The 21,580-nt window shown below is 43.2% G+C and overlaps 1 protein-coding gene across 5 annotated transcripts in view; it reads left to right on the forward strand.

Moving 5' to 3' along the window:
* DAZL (deleted in azoospermia like) overlaps positions 1-21,580 on the forward strand; it is a 41,304-nt gene that overhangs the window by 2,593 nt on the left and 17,131 nt on the right. For all 5 annotated transcript variants that reach the window (XM_045005994.1, XM_045005993.1, XM_045005992.1 and 2 more), the window contains exons 2-7: positions 9,946-10,089; positions 10,437-10,528; positions 11,496-11,547; positions 12,298-12,364; positions 12,779-12,915; positions 18,540-18,617. In XM_045005994.1, coding sequence (XP_044861929.1) covers positions 10,051-10,089; positions 10,437-10,528; positions 11,496-11,547; positions 12,298-12,364; positions 12,779-12,915; positions 18,540-18,617 — 465 coding nt within the window. In that variant the 5' untranslated portion in view covers positions 9,946-10,050. The remainder of the gene's footprint in view (positions 1-9,945; positions 10,090-10,436; positions 10,529-11,495; positions 11,548-12,297; positions 12,365-12,778; positions 12,916-18,539; positions 18,618-21,580) is intronic.

Consider the following 21,580-nt stretch of genomic DNA (forward strand, 5'->3'; position numbering starts at 1 on the left):
ACTTTACATACAACGGTAGTTTAATTATATATTATAGAAAGAGACCTTATAAAAACGTTAAAATGTATTACTGGCATGTGAAACCTTATATTAGAGTGAATAAATAAAGACTCGGCACACTACTTCTGAAAGGTTGCCGACCCCTGTATTAGACATATAAATCTAAGCCAGTGGTCCCCAGGGTAGGGGTGTATGTGGTGGGGCAAGGGCTAGCCCCCACGGGGGGTGGGGAGGGAAGGGAGCACCCCACCATGCTCCCCACAGCTCTGGCACCAGTCATAGCTCTGCTATGGCCCCAACTGCAGTTCTGCTCCAGTCCCAGGCCAGCTCCGCCTTCAGCCTGAGCCAACTGTTAAATAATGGAGTGGGGCCATGGACAGATTCCATTACTGGTAAGGGGTGTGTGTGGCATGACAGAAAACATTTGGGCACCACTGATCTAAGGTACCCTTTCTCCCCATTCCCCTCATGTAAGCTATTTTGTATTACCAGGGTCATTTATCAGCTAACTGCTTTACTTTTTTAATTGAATTTAACACAGGGACAACAGACTTTTTCACCTTGGGTGTTTGTTCAAAACTATTTGCTAGAGAATCTTTGCATGCTTCCAGCCTCTTTATAAGAGTAGATGAAAACAGAGGTTGAATTAATTATAGATAAATAATTGTATTGGTCTACGTCGGTGCTCAAACTTTTCCAGTCATGCCCCACCCCCTTTATCAACAATGTAATCTGTCTGTGCCTGCCCTCCAATTACTGCATAGCCAAAGGTTCCTCAGTAGCAGAGCTTGGGTTCAAGGCAGAAGTAGGGGTGGAACTGGGGATGGGGGAAGAGCTGGGGCTACAGGCAGAGAAGGAATTAAGGTGACCTGCTCTGGGGACAGAGAAGGAGTGAGGGTGGAGCTGGGCCTGGAGGTGGAGCAGGACTGGGAGCTGAACAGGGTTGGAGTTGCAGCTGGTCTGGGAGCAGCATGGGACTGGAAACATGGTGATCCCTCTGTGCTGCCTCCCCCCCCACCCCCCAAATGTTCCTCTGTGTCCCCCCTGGGGGACATGCCCCCACACTGAGAGCCACTGATGTATGTGCAACAGAGAATCACTCATAGCTGTCAGCTACAAGACCCAAGTCCTGAAAAAGTTGATTAAGGTATCAACTAGTTTTCAAAAAGCATGTACAGTACTTGGCTAATAGCTCCACCTGCTGCTTGATGGGTAAACTACACTATCACTATTACAGGGAGCCATGTTCCTTCTCCCTTTCAGGTAATATGCTGTCATGGTAACTGCAACTCCTGTATGTAGAAATGCTGCACATGTGAGTGCAATACCAGGAGTGTGAGTAGACATTACATATCTTTATATTCTGAGCAGGGTGTGGAAGGGGTGGAGAAAGGTCAGACTCAAACTTCCTGTCTAGGGAGAAAAAAGGCACAGGCACATTGCTCTGGGGTGGGCTAATTGAAGCTCTAGCGAGGATACAACAGAACTGTTGGTTAGGTTTGTTGAGGCTTGTTTCTTTTCATAAATATCAGTTCTGCTTTATTATAAATATTGTAGGGTATAACAGAGGCCCTGCCTATTCAGAGGCAGAATAGGCCCTAGTGCTGCAGCAGCAGCAATGCCTACATTCTTTGGCAACTGTCATGAAATGTCCTCCATTCCCATCTGCCATATTTTTCTGTACACCCATCTAAGGGTCTTCAATTTTATATCAGTTAGTACTTTCAACTATCCCTCTATTTTTGAAAATGGTTTTGGGTTTTTTTTTTCCCCCCACTAACTTTTCCAGGCAGCCTGACTGCACTCCCTGACCTTTTGGTTCCTGTGATGTTGGCTGGCCAGCCAGCCTGGATCAGAACCTCTTCCTATTCCCCTGTATAAAAGGGAAGGGTGGAGCTTGAAGTCACCTGCTGATGCTGGCTACTCCTAACTGCTATGATGCTCTCCAGGAAGCTCAACTTGACATCTTACACTCTTGGTTCACTTGGCTTCCTGGCTGCAAGTTAGATTCCTGTTCTGGTTCCCCAACTTCCTGCTGCCTGACTCTGTTTGACAGTACAGAGAGCATACACTATAATCTGTTTAATTTCCCATTGTCATGAAATCTGGAGAATAAGAGGCAGCTGCAAGAAGAAAACGTAATGTCAGAGGCATGGCTGCAATAAAACAGCAAATGGTGTGACATAAATATTGAATTCCTTGGCATTTTGGAATCTGATTTCACAGGCCCCAGATTGAGATGAATGAGGCAGGTCACCCCACTACACTTAGAGCTATTGTTGCAGGCTGTGTGTTCACTCAAATATATTACTGCTTCAGTTTAGTCAGTTAACCTTCTAGGTTTTATTTCTAACCATGAGGGTAAGAAAGACTTGGGAACTTCAGCTCTCATTTTAGAGTGTAATTCTCCGGTAAGATGTAAATTCAGTGGCCGCGGAATACACAGGGCTCTTGAGGATCGGCCAGCATATATGGGAAAAGGCTATAGAGTCTTTTCCTTATGGGAGCTTAAAACGATAACTTCTTGCTTTTTCCTCATCTAGGACTTAAGGCAAAACCCTTTTTGCTAACGCCTTGTTATCTAAATCATAGCGGCTGGAATAAGGGCCAACAGTCTACATGCTTGCATTATATAGATTCCTGTTTGGGATGGGGACAACGAAAACTTTAGGCCAAATTGTCCGAAATGGGCAGTCTTTCTTCCTGACAATTGCACTGGAATACGGCTGAAATGCACTGTGACATTACAGACTTGGAAAGGCGACCTACCAGGGAGGAAAAAAGGCACGTACCCATTGTTTGCTGCTTTATTTTTCTAAGAAGACTTTTCTTAAACTTGTCTCAACACTAAAAAAATTGATTTGGTCTATTCAGGAACTCATGGATAATTGGAGAACTAGGACAATTACAGGAGTAACAGCTGAGCAGTTGAGAGGTTAAAAGATTTTTAATTGGATTGTGTAAATCTGTGCCATTAACCTCTTTAATCCCAGTACCTAATATCCTTTCTCCCAGATGTTTATCTCTAGATCCAGAACTCTGCAAAATTCTCTCAAAATTCACATTCGAGTCTTCCAGCAAAACTAGGAAAAATCATAGGAACATGCTCCTGATACAAAGCTTAAACCTCCTGAAACAAACTAAGGTTGTGTTTTATGCATCAAAAGCAGAAAAAGTGTAACTTTATCTTCCCTTGCAGGTCATTTTGTAGCTGGATTTAAGAAATTATTAGCAATGAAACTTGTTAGTTTCATTTCTCTCTCTTTCAAGGTTTACTTGACAAATCAAAAACCTATCAGTGGCGCCAAACTAGTTTGTCTAAACTAGTGGAAAAGTGTCTAAAGTATAGGAATAAAGTCACTGCAAGATGTACGTAATAGACTAGTAGTTGACTGATTCATTGAGAGGCAAAAGGCTGAAAATGCCTTCAGCCACCTGAGAAGTACCCCAATATCCATTGAATTAATGTATAATGGCTATTGCAGTTTAAAGTATTTTTTCTGAATACTGTAAAACAGACTTCACAGAAGAACAATGACAGTTTAAAAAAAAAAGCAGGGAAATATGTAAACATCTGTTTTAAGTCAAATTACACTTTGTAAAGTTACCTTTAACTAAATGAATTACATTTTTTTTAGCCTTATGGTTCAAGTTAACCTTCTGAATGTAAAGTGATGTAGTGTGGTCTTCCTGAGATCAAAGAAAAATGGCTCCAGTGCCTCTGCTGCTGTTCATGGTATTGTCAAGCAGCCGTAACAATGTGGAATTAAGTAGTCTGTGGGTACTTTCAGTGTTGCGGTTCAGAATCTTGTAGGAACTAGCAAAAATGGCAGTTGTCATTTTTCACTCTGCTTACAAAGCCATGAGTTGTGGCAGGTACTGGAGACACTCAAAAGGCTGTGGAAAGATAGTGTAACAGACTCCCTTTGCAACAGTGAGGGGGTTCTGAAGCTTGGATGGAAAGAGGAAGAGAAGGTTCCTCTCAGCAGCTGCAATGAGAGCTTGATTCCCTTGGTACAGTGGTGGCCAACCTGATCCTGGGAAGGAGCCAGAATTTACCAATGTACATTGCCAAAGAGCCACAGTAATATGTCAGCAGCCTGCCATCAGCTGCCCCCACCCCCCAGCTCCCAGTGCCTCCTGCCCACCAGCAACCCTGCTGATCAGTGCCTCCCACTTCCTCCCGATTACTTTGAGATCCTATAGGTATAGCCTGATCTCCTGTTTTGTGGCATGCAGGAAGCTCTGGGAGGATAGGAGGGGAGGAGTGAGAGCACGGCAGGCTCAGGGGAAGGGGTGGAGTAGGGGCAGGGCCTGTGGCAGAGCCAGGGGTTGAGCAGTGAGTACCCCCTGGCACATTGGAAGGTTGGCACCTGTAGCTCTAGCCCCAGACTGCACATTAACTTTTTCTTCACAGCCACTGGCATCTTCTGGTTTGAGTCCTGATTTGGTTAGAGGCTGGCTTAAACAGATTTCGAGTCGCCCAGGTCCAGTAAGAACTATGTCTGCCCAGAGCTAGGTGTTATGTTTTGCATCCCGATGGCAATGCAGTCTAAATCTCAGTATTGCCCACAGATATATTGCCTACACAGGCATCAGGAAGTTTGACAGAATAGAATGTTGTGGTACCTTTTTATATAGGAGAGAGCTGTCATGGCAGGTGGGTGTTTTCACACTGGATCCTGTTGAAGATCTCTGATATAACTTTGGTGCTACATTCATTTAGTATTCTTTGATCCTGTTCCCGCAAATGTTTGGAGCTCATCTTCCAGAGAAATCAAACAAAATAAAGGAAGTAACATAAAATATTATTTACCGCAGCACTGAGGCTTCTCTTACCTTTTTGCTGCTTTTCCCATAGATGCTTGGCATACTCTTGTTCTTTCCCTGCTGGTTTTTCCCCCTCAGTTGAAGATAACTCCTTTTGACAATCCAGAAAAGTATTTTCTTTTTTATAGTCTCATTTCACTCCCTTTTCTGTAGCTGTGTAGTTTGAGGTGGGACATAAATCATAGCAGGAAAACCATAAGGGATGTCTAGCCCCTCTCTCCAATTATAGCGGAAGGCTGTTATGGAGGGACAAAGGGCTTGAAAGAAAAACACAGAAGAATAATGGTAGGGGGGAGAAGAAGATCTATCTATACCAGCACCCTTGTCTGTAAATCAGATAGATGCGTACCTTGAAGAATCAAGGAAGTTTCTCTTGTGAAAAGAGATGAAAGAGGAGTGCCCAGTCCTTTCTGTGTAACACCATTGAGGAGAAATACTTCATCATGTACAGTAGCACTTCATTCCTGTGAATATGAAATTAATGGCAGGGACACCTGCAGGAAACAAGCTGAGGTTGCTTGTTTCTACTTTTGCATTTGATAGCTACCCTTGGTCAAACTGTACTAGAAACTTAGGATGTACCTAAACTGAGGATGAGTTTCCATATAACTACCACATGTCTGCTAGGTATCCTAATTATGAAAAGTTATCATTTTAAAGAGTGCAAAAGTAATTGCATTTAGTAATTGTATCTGGATGTTTAAATGATAGCTCTAACCTAAAAGGGTTTTGGAGGGCTCTGGAAGTAGAGTTGAAAAACTAACAAAACTCCATTGCTGATTTCCACTAAATTTGATTACCATTCCATAGTTTGCTTAGAGAAACTTGAACTGGTTAATAGCCAGGCACAAAAAGATGAGGATCCTATAGGTATATCCAGGGAAATAGCTAGTCTTGCGGGAAGCTATGTGTATATAACATTCTATAAAAGTTGTCTTAGTTCATGCACAATGATTGCATTGTATTCAATTTTCTTGATACAGCAATATTTGTTCCTTGGTATGCAAAAATCTGAGTAAAAATGCCATGGGAAAAATGTCCTCTCAATCTACAAATGCTTACCTTTATTGAAAATGTTTAAGGGACCGTATTCATGGGGCCATTAAACAGATACACTGACTTTTTTGCAGATGACACTCTACAACTTTGGTTCTGGCACTAATTCTTGCGGTGTTGCTACCTATTTTTAACAAGAATTTTGTTTGTACAAAAGCCTCAACCAGTCAAGACTTATTTCTTTTTGAGGGCTTGGAAGTTGTGCTGCTGCTCTCTCAGATTTTAAATTTACCCCTTTGTGGGGGTGAGGCTTAGGGGAATAATTAATGGTATTTGCCCAGGAAGTGACTGGTCACTGCATCATTAAGGAGTCAATGTTGAGGATACTGCTTTCTTCCTTGACTCTTGTTGACTGGGACAGGTTTGGATGAGGAGCCAGGGATGGATGACGAGTTTGGGACTCAAATGGTAGAGTCTGGGGGTGGAGCCCGGGTCTGGCTAGGCAGGGAGGTTGCGGTGAAGAAGCAGAGGGATCTGTGTGGAACAGATAGCACTAGGTTGGGGTTAAGGGGGAAGCTGAATCTGCAGCAGCAGTGGAACCTAAGACTCAAGTCTGTGTTCTGCTTTTGACAAATGTCTGAAACCCATTGGCAAAGTGTGTGTCAAGTCCCCCTCTAGTGTTGGTCCACACTGAGACTGACATCCTCTACTGCTATCAGTTTCTCCAGTATCACAAGTGGCAGAGATCTGTCTGGATCTAAAGCAGGGGCGGACAAACTTTTTGGCTGGAGGGCTGCATCGGGTTTCCAAAATTGTATGGAAGCTATAGTGGAGGCTGTACCTCCCCAAACAGCCAGGCGTGGCCCAGCCCTGCTCCGTGTCCGACCCCTCCTGCTTCTTGCCCCCTGACGGCCCCCCAGGGACTCCTGCCCCATCCACCCCCCCGTCCCCTGACAGCCCCCATCCCTGACTGCCCCTCGCCATACCACCCAACTCCTCCTCTCATTCCTGACTGCCCCCCGGGACCCCTGCGCTCATTCAGCCCCTCTGTTCCCTGCCCTCTGACCACCCCAACCCCTATCCACACCCCGGTCCCCTGACCACCACCCCAAACTCCCCTGCCATCTATCCAACCCCTCCCTGCCCTCTTACTGCACTGCCTGGAGCACTGGTGGCTGTTGGCTCTACAGCTGCGCTGCCCAGAGCAGCATGATAGGCTGCTGCGCTGCCCCAGGAGCTCACAGCCTCACCGCCCAGGGCATTGCGCTGTCAGTGGAGCGAGCTGAGGCTGCGGGGGAGAGGGAACAGTAGGGGAGGGACCGGGGGCGAGCCTCCTGGGCCAGAAGCTCAGGGGCTGGGCAGTAGTGTCCTCTGGGCCGGATGTGGCTTGCGGGCTGTAGTTTGACCAGCTCTGATAACTCCTGTGGGTGTCATGAGCCACCTGATGGAATTTTTGCTTTTCAGTTAGCTTTGTGTTCTCTTTTTATAAAGAACAGCCCAGGAAATCACTTGCACGCAACTGCACTAAAAGAATATTAAGTTTGCAAAGTCAAACACTCAGAAGTTAGGAAATGCCAGAATTAAGGTTGGCTGTGCAAACTTAATTTGTCTGCCTTGTGCAACTGTATTGTGACTCTTTGATTACATGATCATTTACTGCTTTCTCCCCCACCCCCCAGGACTCCTTCATTCAGTGCACAGGCCGAACCTGCTCTGAGAATGAATCAGGATTGTGAATGGAAGAAGGCTATAGGACCCCCTCTCTCATTTGTTGTAGATATTGAGGGTGCATGTACCTATTGCAGATATTGGGATGACTTTCCCAAAAGGCCCATCCTCTCCTCTGAGAGGACAAAAAGGGGCGGGGGAGTGAAGGTCATAGAGCTGAAATAGTGTGTGTACTGTTTGTGGATAGTGAGACAGGCTGGGCTAGGCCTGCCCAAAGCTAAAGACCTGCCCTCTTAGCTGAGGGAAATGAGCCATTGGACCTAGGTTGCATGCGAGTAATGGGGGATAACAAGTTAAAAAAACAAACAGGGAAGGGAGTGAAGGTCAAAGGGCCAAAACTGTGTACCTGTGGTTCTGGGAGATAGATGGTAGACCTAAGCCTGCCCAGAGCTAAAGGCCCTCCCCATCAACTGGAGGGAAGGGCGGGCCAGTGAACCCAGACCACAAGTTGCAGGGATCAAGAAATGGAAAAAATGATGAGAGTGAAGGTCAGTGGACCAAAACTGTAGTAAATGAAGCAGGGGACCGGAGGAAGGAAGATGATGGTCTCATGGTTAAGGCAATTGAATGCTACCTTGGGCAGCGATTCTATCCCTGCCTCTGTCACACGGGTGTTCTGTGTCATGCTAGGCAAGCTACTTAAACCACATGTTAAAAGTTTGGCCACTAACTGTACGCTCAGATATTTTTTTTTTTTTTGCATGCTCAGTTTGGAACTGTGGGGTCTAATTTGCAAAAGTGCTGATCACTCAGTTGTAGCTGAAGTCCATGGTAGCTGTGCTTTGAACATATGAGGTGCCATGTATTAAGTTTTATTTGAAAAATCATACCCTAGGCACCCAAGCTTAGTGGATGCTTTTGACCTTCATTGTGATTCCATTTTCCCTATCGCTAAAATTAGGATAATTAGATCTGACTAAATAATTGAGTTTAGTGTAGTGGGAGAATGTAAATAATCCATTTGTTTTGGTTTAAAACTGACTTTTTTTTGTTTCTTGCCAAAATGAAAAACCAGAAAACAATTTTGAAATAGTTTTGACTTGATTCAAATGGACAATTTTCTAAACAAAACATTGAGTTGAATGAACACTTCTTTGGGAGAAAATCAGGGTTTTTTTTTTTTTTAGTTGAAACTGTTCAAAAATTGGGGTTAAATTGGTAAATAGTTTTAGTACTCTAAAAATGCATTTTTATTTGTTGAAGAACTTTGTGCAGCTCTTATAATAACACCCACATGAAGTGAGATGGTAATATAGCTTCACAACTGTGAAGCTCGCTGATACTACAGTGAGTGCCATGGAAAAGCCCATGAGGAAACTAATAATTCATTCTTTGGAGCATGATTTGAATGGTGTGCAGTAAAAGCAAGGGGCCACTCATGGCTTTATGGTCTTTGAACAAAATACTGTATAGTTGTTTGTTCATTGAGTTCCATCCATTCTGTGCACTAAGTGAAGGTGGGGTCCTGTGGAAAATAGTATGTGATTATGTAATTAAAGACTGTATCATAATGTATAAACATAAATGCATGCAATTAAAGTTGCGTAGGCACCCTTAATTCTACTATTTAGCTTTTGAGTGCTTGACTTAAGATTGTTCTTTGAATGTGTTTCTTCCTGTTTATATATGCCGGGGGGTGGGGGAACGTGGTGGCCTGTGTGTACACCCTATTACAAACATAAGTGATTTTTACAAGTCACTTAATCTCAAACTATTCAGACTGTTTAAGGCAGTTGCAGATCTTGATAGACCTCTGATTTGGTGTAACTTTAAATTGTGACAGAGTACAAAATCTCTCCTTCCAAAGGGGAGCATAGTAATGTGATCCTATTAAGAGCTAGTTGTAGTGGCTATAACTTTTTTTTTTTTTTTAAAGATAAATTTCTTCCATGTGTAGCTGCTGGGTTTTATTCTGGGATTGCTCATACATGAGTGCTGCATTAATTGTTTAAGGATTTTTTTTTGGCTAGGATAATGTGGAATTCTGGAACTCTACAAGCAGATCTGGCAGTCTTCCATCTCCGCTAACTCTTTCTTAAATCCCATTTGGTAGATATTGAAGTGCATTTTTCAACAGTTTCATTGTAGAATTAGTAGTATAGGTTTAAAGTGACCATGGAGCTTTGAGGAAAAGCAGCTTTAACTAAACCTACTTAATCTATTCTAAATGCAGCTTAGTGCTAGGTAAAGAGAATAAATACTGGAAAACCAGTCCATGAAGTAGAATTAATTCAGAACATATGTTTTTCAGAAAATTATTTGAGACATTTCTGTTCCAAATAGAGTAAACTGGAAATGGAAAGTATTGTGTCCATGGGAACACTTTGAAGTTTTAGTATCCTGAAATGCAGTACATAAATGGTTATAATATGTACTTTATCAAACTTGCAGTCTGCAGCAAATCCAGAGTCCCAATGTGCAAGCATCTCCAGGGAGGATAACACCCAGTTGTCGTCAACTACCAGTCAAGGATATGTTTTACCAGAAGGAAAAATCATGCCGAACACAGTCTTTGTTGGTGGAATTGATATAAGGGTATTTACATGTCTTAACTTTCACATATATTCTGTGGTGGTTGGACTGTTCTTTTTGGGCGGGGAGAGCAGAAAACAGACTTCTTACAGGACTTGGCTGATCCCATGGCATCTACCAGTTTTATGGTATTGCACTGCTGTGAGAGATCTGAGTTCAGTTCCAGTTTTATCCCTTAACTAGGTGAGCAGCACTGAATTGTGCAACAGTGGTGGATGGGTTTGAAAGTGGCTCCTGCTTCTGTAAACCACTTCAAACAGTTGAACACAAGTTTGCAAAAGGAGTTAAGACTTTCTTGTTGTGGCCAGTGATGTATTTTTTTTTAAAGCTAAACAAATTCTGTTCCTTAGATGGATGAAACAGAAATTAGAAGCTTCTTTGCACGATATGGTACAGTGAAAGAAGTGAAGATAATCACTGATAGAACTGGTGTTTCCAAAGGGTAAGTAGAACATGAATGACTTGCCTTGGGTCATTAAAGCCTTTTCTAACCTAGTAAAGTTGATAGCCATAAATCACCAGAGGAAGCAGTACCACATGGAGAGTTGGACTAACCCAACCCTACAACACACTATTAAAATGCTTGAGCCCTGCCTGTATCACTACTTCCAGAAGTGGTGAATTACAGCTAAGCAGTTGGCTCGTATAACTCAGTTTAAGTATAGCTGATTTTGTAAAAAAATAATATGGTATGCTTTAGCTGACTTAATAAATCTTGCTTTTCAGGGGGCATATAGGGCATATAACTGCTGAATTGGTGGAAGCAAAGCTTCAAACTTGCCTTGTCAGCCAAATGCAGCCAGCTTTTGATGGGATGGGATGAAATTCTTATCTTTTTAGCCCAGCTTCTTACGTTATTGTTCACCCAAAAGAATCATGGATCCACTTCCTAGGCATGAACTTTTGGAGCTGGAAAGAACTCTTCTGTCAGCTTCTCTATACCTCTTGCCCCAAACTTTCCCCTGCAAGTTGTGATGTACCCTGGATAACTGGAAGTCTTGGTTATTGGTAATGTGCTAGACAGAAGACTAATTTTGATATAAAACTACTGTATTGTCCATGCTTAATATAATAAACTCCTGTTGCTCTAAGTCTCACATCAACTCTGTGATGGGACCAAATACTATCCCAGTTTCCCAAATTGGGGAATTGAAGACAGAGATGAAGTGAATTGCACCAGGTCGCACCCAGTCTGAAACGAGAATCAAATCTCTTAACTGGATGCTAGCTGGCACCTTGCAATAAATACACCTTCGCATCAGTTTTTGGTTCGCAGAGGCCAATGGAAGGATATAGACTTGGACATGACTATCTTTAGGCATACAGTAACCCAATTTATGCTGTTGAGTCTTGTTCAAAACAGGCTTGTAGGTTGTGCAGTAGTCACACTGAATTTTTTTCCTCTGCAGATATGGATTTGTATCCTTTTTGGACAACGTGGATGTTCAGAAAATAGTGGAAGTAAGTTACTTAGCTATTTGAGGATGTTCATGTTCATATCTGTATTCTGTAACGAAGAATGCAGTATGGTGATTGGTTTGAGGGGGTAATAACAGGAAAATTGAGCTGTCTAAAGGTTAGATGAGAATCTGGACTAGATTAAGTGAATAGGAAGAGGCAAAGATTAAGACTGAGCATTCAAAATAGCTGATTACAATCTTTCTAAAATCACCACTGCTCTTGAAGTAGGATTTTTTTTTTTTACACAGCTTACTTAGCCAAAAATAACAACACATTTTTAAATTTATTGCATGGAAGTGTCCGTTCAAAGTCCATTCTTTCCATTCCTATCTGCCATTCAAACACACTTGAGTAGTTCAGGGCTTCAAGATACACTGACCAAATTATGTAAAAACTGCGCTATTAACCGATAGAAATGACAGAGTACAACAGAACTGTAGCCTCACGGCTGTGAAAAAAGGCTCTAGCAGTGAGACACTAGACTACTAAAAATAGCAGTGTGCTTGAGCAGAGTGGTTTATATACCCTGGGCGTTCAGGTGTGTAGGGAACTCTACTCTTCTAAGCTGTGCCTCACTGTCCACGCTGCTATTTATACTTATGCTAGGTGTGCATGCAGTCGCTGTACTCTACATGCTGCTGTAAATGTAGGTGTACCTTTAGATTGACTTAAAAATAGTTATTGACCTGTCACTGAATCTGAAAGTATAGTAAGGTGTTTTTTCTGTTTTTGTTCTCCTCCCCACTCCAGTCACAAATAAACTTCCATGGTAAAAAACTGAAACTGGGCCCAGCAATCAGAAAACAACAGAATTTATGTAAGTACATCTAGACTGGAACTTTAACTTGTTTCCTCATGAAAGGGTACTGGCTTACATGTAAGATATTAAAGTAATTTGTTTATCTGTGATACTTACAATCTTGCTTTATTAGTATTAAAAGTGTTACAACTAAACTAAAATCTAAGTAATTACCAGTCAATACTGAGACTTTTTTTACGTGGCTTTGGCAAAGAAAGCAAACTGTGATTAATTTTGTACTATCAAAATGCCCCAGCATGTAAATTGCAAACACTGCTGAACTTATCTATTGTCCCGCACTACTTTTTTAATTTAAATGTAAAAAAAAATTCATGGAAACATACATATCTGAACTCACACAAAACCTTAATTTTGGGCCTAAACTGCTGTTAAAACGTTTTGGATCATCTTTCCTTTGTCTCTCTAAACTAGGTGCTTACCATGTGCAACCCAGACATCTGGGTTTTAATCCTCCTGTGCCACAGTTTCATAGCGTGTGGAGTAATCAAAACACAGAAACGTACATGCCTCCCCCAGCTATGATGAGTCCAGTAACTCAGTACGTTCAGGTAAGATTATTTCTTTATGGTCTGATCTTGGATTATAACTGTTCTTCAAAGCACTAGAATGTAACACTTTTGAGCGCCACACTTGCATGGCCTCTGAAATATGTACAATAGGAACTTGAATTTTTGACATTCATACCCCTAAAAATGAAAATCTAGCTGTAACAATAGCAAATAAGCCAAGTGCAGATAGAATTGTCTTCTAAATTGACAGTTCTGCCTGCTTTAGAAGTACTGCCTCAATGTGTCTTTCAAATTAGTCTTCTACTTTATAGAATCTTGATATATGCAGCCAGTTACTAACCCACTATACCACAAAGTACCTCTGTATTGTGGAAGCTTACTTTGTAGTTAAGAAAAACAGTGAGGAGTCCTTGTGGCACGTTAGAGACTAATAAATTTATTTGGGCATAAGCTTTCGTGGGCTAGAACCCACTTCATCCGATGAATGAAGTGAAAAATACAGGAGCAGGTATAAATACATGAAAGGTTGGAGGTTACTTTACCAAGTGTGAGGTCAGTCTAACGAGATAAATCAATTAACAGCAGGATACCAAGGGAGGAAAAATAACTTTTGAAATGGTAAGAGAATGGCCCATTACAGACAGTTGACAAGAAGGTGTGAGTAACAGTAGGGAGAAATTAGTATTGGGGAAATTAAGTTTAGGTTTTGTAATGACCGAACCACTCCCATTCTTTATTCAGGCCTAATCTGATGGTATCCAGTTCGCAAATTAATTCCAGTTCTGCAGCTTCATGTTGGAGTCTGTTTTTTGAAGGTTTTTTGTTGAAGAATTGCCACTTTTAGGTCTGTTTATTGAGTGACCAGAGAGATTGAAGTGTTCTGCTGGTTTTTGAATATTATGATTCCTGATGTCAGATTTGTGTCCATTTATTCTTTTGTATAGAGACTGTCCGGTTTGGCCAATGTACATGGCAGAGGGGCATTGCTGGCACATGATGGCATATATCACATTGGTAGATGTGCAGGTGAACGAGCCCTGGATGGTGTGGCTGATGTGGTTAGGTCCTATGATGGTGTCCCTTGAATAGATATGTGCACAGAGTTGGCACGGGGTTTGTAGCAGGGTTTGGTTCCTGGGTTGGTGTTTTTGTTGTGTGGTGTGTAGTTGCTGGTGAGTATTTGCTTCAGGTTGGGGAGCTGTTTGTAGGCGAAGACTGGCCTGTCTCCCAATGTCTGTGAGAGTGATGGATCGTCCTTCAGGATAAGTTGTAGATCCTTGATGTGCTGGGTTAGTTGAGGGCTGTAGGTGACAGCTAGTGGCATTCTGTTACTTTCTTTATTGGACTTGTCTTGTAGTAGCTGACTTCTCAGTACCCTTCTGGCTCTGTCAGTCTGTTTCTTCACTTCACCAGGTAGGTATTACAGTTTTAAGAACACTTGATAGAGATTCTTTAGGTGTTTGTCTCCATCTGAGGGATCGGCGGAAATGCAGTTGTATCTCAGAGCTTGGCTGTAGACAATGGATCGTGTGATGTGGTCTGGATGAAAGTTGAAGGCATGTAGGTAAGTATAGTGGTCAGTAGGTTTCTGATATAGGGTGGTGTTTATGTAACTATCGCTTATTAGCATCGTAGTGTATAGGACAGGGGTCGGCAACCTACAGCACACGTGCCAAAGGTGGCACGCGAGCCGATTTTTGCCTGGCACACAGCTGCTGGCCGGGGTCCCGGCCACCAGCCCCGCTCAGCATCCTGCCAGCCTGGGGTTCTGTTTACTCCGCCAGCAGGAGGCTGAGCGGGGCCGGCGGCTGGGACCCCAGACTGGCGGCAGGTGTGCCCCCTGGCTCTCCCCTCACCACGCTCGGGTTCTGTGGCTCCCGGGAGTGTGAGCCACCGGGGCGTGGGGCCCTGAGCCTGCTGTGGGAGGGGTGGCGGCGGTGGCTTACACTCCTGGGAGCTGCAGAGCCTGAGCGTGGCGAGAGGGAAGCCGGGGGGGTGCACAGGGACCGCTGCCCGCATGCATCCGCTGCAGGGGAGCACTGGGTTGCAGCCTGGGCAGGTGCGCCCCAGGCTCTCCCCTCACCGCGCTTGGCTCTGCGGCTCCCAGGAGTGTGAGCCACTGCTGCCCCTCCCGCTGCCTCAGCACTCCACATGGAGTTTAGCCTCCATGTGGAGCCAGTGTCTCACTGGCATGGGCATGGTAAGGGGAGTCCCGGGGGGCAGTCAGGGAGCAGGGGGAGGGTTGGTTGGGTCAAGAGTTCTGGGGGTCCTGTCGGGGTGGGGAGTGGTTGGATGAGGTGTGGGAGTCCCAGGAGTCTGTCTGGGGGAGGGGTGTGGATAAGGGTTGGGGCAGTCAGGGGACAGGTAGGGCATAGGGTCCTTGGGGGGCAGTTAGGGTGGGGGGTGTCTCAGGAGGGGGCAGTCAGGGGACAAGGAGGGAGGGGGTTCTGACGGGGGGTGGGAGGGAGTGGATGGGGGCGGAGCTAGGGCAGGGCTCTCCCCTCTCTTTGGTTGTTGAAATATGGTAACCCTAGGTGAGGGGGGAGTCAGGGGGCTCATGGGGGCTGGCGCCCGCATACATCCACTACAGCCTGCAGGAGCCCTTGTGGGGTGCTGGACCGCAGCCTGGGGTGGAGGGGGCCACAGCTGCTCCCTGCTAGCAGCACCGCCACCTTTGCAGGGCTGCTGCCCCCCTGCACCGCGCCAGCCCCTCCAGGCTAGGGCTCGCTGCTGCCGCAAGCGGGATGCTCTGTGCACCCTCTAGGGGAGTTCAGGGGGCAGGGAGGGGGGGAACCTAGTCTGAAGAGCAGCCCCTGGGCACGGCTGGGTCCTGGGCAGGCTGGCCCCTGGGGTCTATAAAGGCTCGTTGGGATTTGCCCCTCAATGAACTGATGTGCAAGGGGACCGGGGGGGTGCAAGGTGGAAGTTTTGCCTAGGGCGCAAAATATCCTTGCACCAGGCCTGCCCCAGGGGGTGCATGCACCGTAGGTTAAGAAACACTGCACTAAACTGATAAGATCTGCATCTTAATTTAGTTTTAAATGAAGCTTCTTAAACATTTAAAAAAAATTGTTTACTTTACATACAACAGTAGTTTATAGACTTATAGAGAGAGACCTTCTAAAAACGTTAAAATGTATTACCGGCACACAAAACCTTAAATTAGAGTGAATAAATGAAGACTCGGCACACCACTTCTGAAAGGTTGCCGACCCCTGGTCTAGGAAGTGGACCTTGTGTGTGGATTGGTCCAGGCTGAGGTTGATGGTAGGGTGGAAATTGTTGAAATCTTGGTGGAATTCCTCAAGGGCCTCTTTCCCATGTGTCCAGATGATGATGTCATCAGTGTAGCGCGAGTGGATGAGAGCTGAGGAAGCATTGTATTTAGGGGGATTGTTGATGATTTCAAATGAAGCTAAAGCATAAGAATGGTCATACTAGGTCAGAACAAAGGTCCATCTAGCCCAGTATCCTGTCTTCTTCTAACTGTGTCCAATGCCAGGTGCTTCAGAGGGAATGAACAGAACAGGTAAACATGAAGTGATCCATCCCTTGTTGCCCATTCCTAGCTTCTGGCAAAGCAAAAATCTTCAGCCTGGCAATGCTACAGAATGGAGCAAGAAAAGGGAATGGGGGAAGTAACCTAGCTTATAAGAGATCTTGGGTAGTTTGGAGGTTGCTCCCAAAGCACACAATTCTTCACATAACACTTGAGCTGAGAAACTTATTTGAAAGATCTTCTTGATTTTCACTTGAGAGTAAGTTAGAGGCCTAGTGTACAGCATCCCTTTTATTAACAAGGTATGGAACAGCAAAGCTGGCTCTGTCAACACTTTCTCCGGGCAAAACAGTTTGTTTGCTTCTGGATTGGTACAGTACCTTTCTGTAAAACACAAATATTGTGCTCACTTCTGTAAGACATACCATTATTGTGGGCATGACCAATATCACCATTTAAGTGATATCTTTATACATCTAATGAGGGGAAATGGAATGCATGCTCATACATGTCTACGCAGTTGTCTTCTAAGCTGTCATCATGCGTCGTTCCCTCCCAACACCACATTGGGAGGATCCCCTAATAGCTTTTCTTCTCACCTCCACCAAACCCCATTGCCTACTAAATATGACCAAATCTAATATTTATTGTAAACAGGCATGCAACCCATGGTGAGTTAAGAAAATAACTTACTAAAGGTAAAATACTTGGTAAATGTGCACTGAGTTGGCCCTAAAATGTGAAGGAAATCTGGGGAATGGGAATAATTCTAATACCTCCTATGCTGAAATAGTTTAAGTAGACTGGAAGGGATTTAGCATCAAACAAGAGCTGTAACAAGCCAAAAATAAACTCTGTAAAATCTTACCTCAGTTTTCCAGTTACGGGTTCTCAAATCTCATTGCACCGTGACTCCCTTCTGACAACAAATTACTTCATGACCCCAGGAGGGGAGACTGAAGCTTGAGCCCCAGGTGGGGGGTCAGAGCCGAAGACCAAGCCCCACTGCCCTGGGGAGTGGGCCTGTAATCTGAGCCCTACCAACCAGGGCTGAAGCCCTTGGGCTTTGTCCCTGAACAGTGGGGCTATGACTTTGGCTTCAGCCCCAGCAAGTCTAACGCCAGCCCTGGTGACCCCATTAAAACAGAGTCGCAACCCATTTTGGGCTCCTGACCCACAATTTGAGAACTACTGTTCTAGATAAACCTTTAGTTAAAGGAGAGTAGGGGGAGGATTTTAAGAAATCAAGTAGTGGAACACTATTTGGGGGGGCAGATATTTCATTCTAACTCAACTGCTTGAAACCTTGCATATCTTCTGAGAGCACAAACTACTTCAGACTTCTGTTGATTTTAAACTATTGGAAGTGAGTTGTTTACTTTGCCTAAACTCAGAATCTGGTTAAAATAAATTCATTGTTAGAAGCAACTACTTCCATTCCTGTTCAAATGCAACTCACAACTAAGGGCTTGTCTATACAAATGTTTAGTGCACAGAAAGCTAGTGTGAGTTAGATTATTTACACGCCAACTTGCTGCAAACTCAGTATTTGTAGAGATAAGCTCTAAGGAAAGTTCTGTTAGTAGGTGTATGTTAAAAGTCCCATTGAGGCTCAGTGGGTCTACAGTGGGGATGTCCTGTATGGAAACTGCTCCAGTGCAGTGAAAGCCACGGAGTGCAGCTTGGTGGGATATGATAAACAATGGCCACACAGGATGTTACTGCACAGCAGGTTGGTGTGCTGTAGATTCACACCATGGCTTGCCACTCTATAGGTAGCTGTGTAGACAGTCCTTAAGCTCCCTTTTGAAAATAGGTCTTAGATGTTTAGGATGTGTCCACACTGTGATCAGAGGTGTAACTACTGGCTCTCATACACATACCCATGCTAGCTGTCATCGAGCTTATGTGCTAAAAATAGCATGTAGCTATGACTGTGTGGGCTAGCCACCCTGTGTAAACCTGACTCCCCGCAGATGTATTTGGGCAGCTAGCCTATGCCGCTGCCCACGTAGCTGTGGAAGCTATTTTTAGTGTGCTATCTCAATCAGCTGGTGCTGGTAGGTTTACCAGAGCTGAAAATTTATACCCTGGTTGCAGTGTAGATGTACTTTACCTAATCTCTTTAACCTATGAAATGCAAAAAAAAAATTTTTTTTTCCAGGCATACCCTTATGGGTCACAAGCTGTACTGATACAACAGCAAGTTCCTGTAGGATACCAGCCTGCCTACAACTATCAGGTACATATTTTAAAAAATGGCTTAATTGATCACAAAAATTAATTGTGAATCAGAATATCTAAACATTCTGATGTCTAGATGTTGGACCTCAGTTTGTTGGTTCAATGCTTTTTTTTCCCCCACCAAATCTTTCTCCAGTTGACTTGATAAATTCTTTGTTTTAGGGCTGTCGATTAATCGCAGTTAACTCACGCGATTAACTAAAAATGAATCCTGATTAATTTTTTTTAAAATGTGATTAATCTCCATTATAATAGCACTATTAATAAACAATTGAAATGTATTTTATATTTTTGGATGGTTTTTCTACATTTTCAAATATATTGATTTCAGTTACAACACAGAATATGAAGTGTACAGTGCTCACTATTTTTTTATTACAAATATTTGCACTGTAAAAATGAATTGAAAAATACTATTTCGTTTATCACCTCATACAAGTACTGTAGTGAAATATCTTGTGAAAGTGCAACTTACAAATGTAGATTTTTTTTTCCTTTTTGTTACATAACTGCACTCATAACAATCTAAAACTTTAGAGTCTACAAGTCCACTCAGTCCTTATCTTGTTTGTCTTTGGGATTGGCTAAACAAGTTTGTTTACATTTACAGGCTGCCCACTTCTTGTTTACAATGTCACCTGAAAGTGAGAACAGGTGTTTGCAAGGCACTTTTGCAGCTGGTGTTGCAAGGTATTTACGTGCCAGATATGCGTTCAGATACCCCTTCATGCTTCGGAAACTATTCTAGAGGACATGCTTCCATGCTGATGATGCTCATTTAAAAAATTATGCATTAACTACATTTGTGACTGAACTCCATCGGGGAGAATTGTATGTCTCCTGCTCTGTTTTACCCACATTCTGCCATATATTTCATGTTATAGCAGTCTCGGATGATGACCCAGCACATGTTGTTCATTTTAAGAACACTTTCACTGCAGATTTGACAAAACGCAAAGAAGGTACGAATGTGAGATTTCTAAAGATAGTTACAGCACGCAACCCAGAATTTAAGACTCTGAAGTGCCTTCCAATATCTGAGAGGGGTGAGGTGTGGAGCACGCTTTCAGAAGTCTTAAGTCTCTGATATGGAAACTACAGGACCCAAACCACCAAAAATCAACCTTTTACTGATGGCATCTGACTCAGATGATGAAAATGAACATGCGTCAGTCTGCACTGCTTTGGATTCTTATCGAGCAGAGTTCATCATCAGCATGGATGCACGTCCTTTGGAATGGTGGTTGAAGCATGAAGGGACATACGAACCTTTAGTGCACCTGGCATGTAAATATCTTGCAATGCCGGCTGCAACAGTGCCATGCAAACACCTGTTTTCCCTTTCAGGTGACATTTTAAACAAGAAGCGGGCAGCATTATCTCCTGCAAATGTAAACAAACTTGTTTGAGCGATTGGCTGAAGTAGTAGTAGGACTGAGTGGACTCAGAGGCTCTGTTTTACATTGTTTTGTTTTTGAGTGCAGTTATTTTTGTACATAATTCTACATCTGTAAGTTCAACTTCCATGATAAAGAGATTACACTACAGTACTTGTATTGGGTGAATTGAAAAATACTGTTTTGTTTTTTACAGTGTAAATATTTGTAATAAAAATAAATATAAAGTGAGCACTGTCCACTTTGTATTCTGTTGTAATTGAAATCAATAGATTTGAAAATATAGAAAACATCCAAAATATTTCAATAAATGGTATTCTATTAACAGAATGATTAATCATGATTTTTTGATTGACAGCCCTACTTTGTTTAAAAATAGATGAATACTGGCAACAGTCACACATTCTGGGAATTTTCTGCTGGGTTGCATGGCTGTTCAGAAACTGTTTGCCAGTAAACAATAGACAACTGATGATGTTGCTAAATATTCTGATGAGAGAGGGCAGGAGTTCTCCAGACCATTATCTGGCTTAACCAGGAGCTCATCAATGATCTGAAACTCAAGAGTCCTACAAAAAGTGGAAACTAGGTCAAATTACAAAGGATGAATATAAACAACACAAATATGTAGGGACAGAATTAGAAAGGGCCAGGACAAAATGAGATTAAACTAACTAGAGATGTAAAGGGTAACAAGAAAACATTCTATAAGTACATTAGAAGCAAGAAGATGACCAAGGACAAGCGTAGGCTTATTACTAAATGAGGGATTGGGGGAGAGGGGAACAATAACAGAAAATTGTGGAAATGGCAGAAGTATTAAACAAATTTTTAGTTTCAATTTTCACCAAAAAGGTTGGTTAGTGACTGGATGTTTAACATAGTGAATGGCAGTAAAAATGAGGTAGGATCAGAGGTTAAAATAGGGAAAGAACAAGCTAAAAATTACTTAAACAAGTTAGATGTCTTCAAGTCACCAGGGCCTGATGAAATAAATCCTAGAATACTCAAGGAACTGACTGAGGAGATAATTGCTAATCATAGAATCATAGACTTTAAGGTCAGAAGGAACCATTATGGTCATCTAATCTGACCTCTTGCGCAATGCAGGCCACAAAATCTCACCCACCTACTTCTGTATCAAACCTGTGTCTGAGCCATTGAAGTTCTCAAATCATGGTTTAAAGACTTCAAGGTGCAGAGAATCCTCCAGCAAGTGACCCATGCCCCATGCTGCAGAGGAAGGCAAAAAAAACCCAGGGCTTCTGCCAATCTTCCCTGGAGGAAAATTCCTTCCTGACTCCAAATATGGCGATCAGCTAAACCCTGAGCATGTGGCAAGACTCGCCAGCCAGACACCCAGGAAAGAATTCTCTGTAGCAATTCAGATCCCACCCCATCTAACATCCCATCACAAGCCATTGGGCATATTTTACCGCTAGTAGTCAAAGATGAATTAATAGCCTAATTTTGGCAATCCCATTATACCATCCCCATCATAAACTTATCAAGCTTAGTCTTGAAGCCAGATATGTCTTTTGCCCCCACTACTCCCCTTGGAAGG

Source organism: Mauremys mutica, chromosome 2 (genome assembly GCF_020497125.1).
Source record: "Mauremys mutica isolate MM-2020 ecotype Southern chromosome 2, ASM2049712v1, whole genome shotgun sequence".
Taxonomy (NCBI): domain Eukaryota; kingdom Metazoa; phylum Chordata; order Testudines; family Geoemydidae; genus Mauremys; species Mauremys mutica.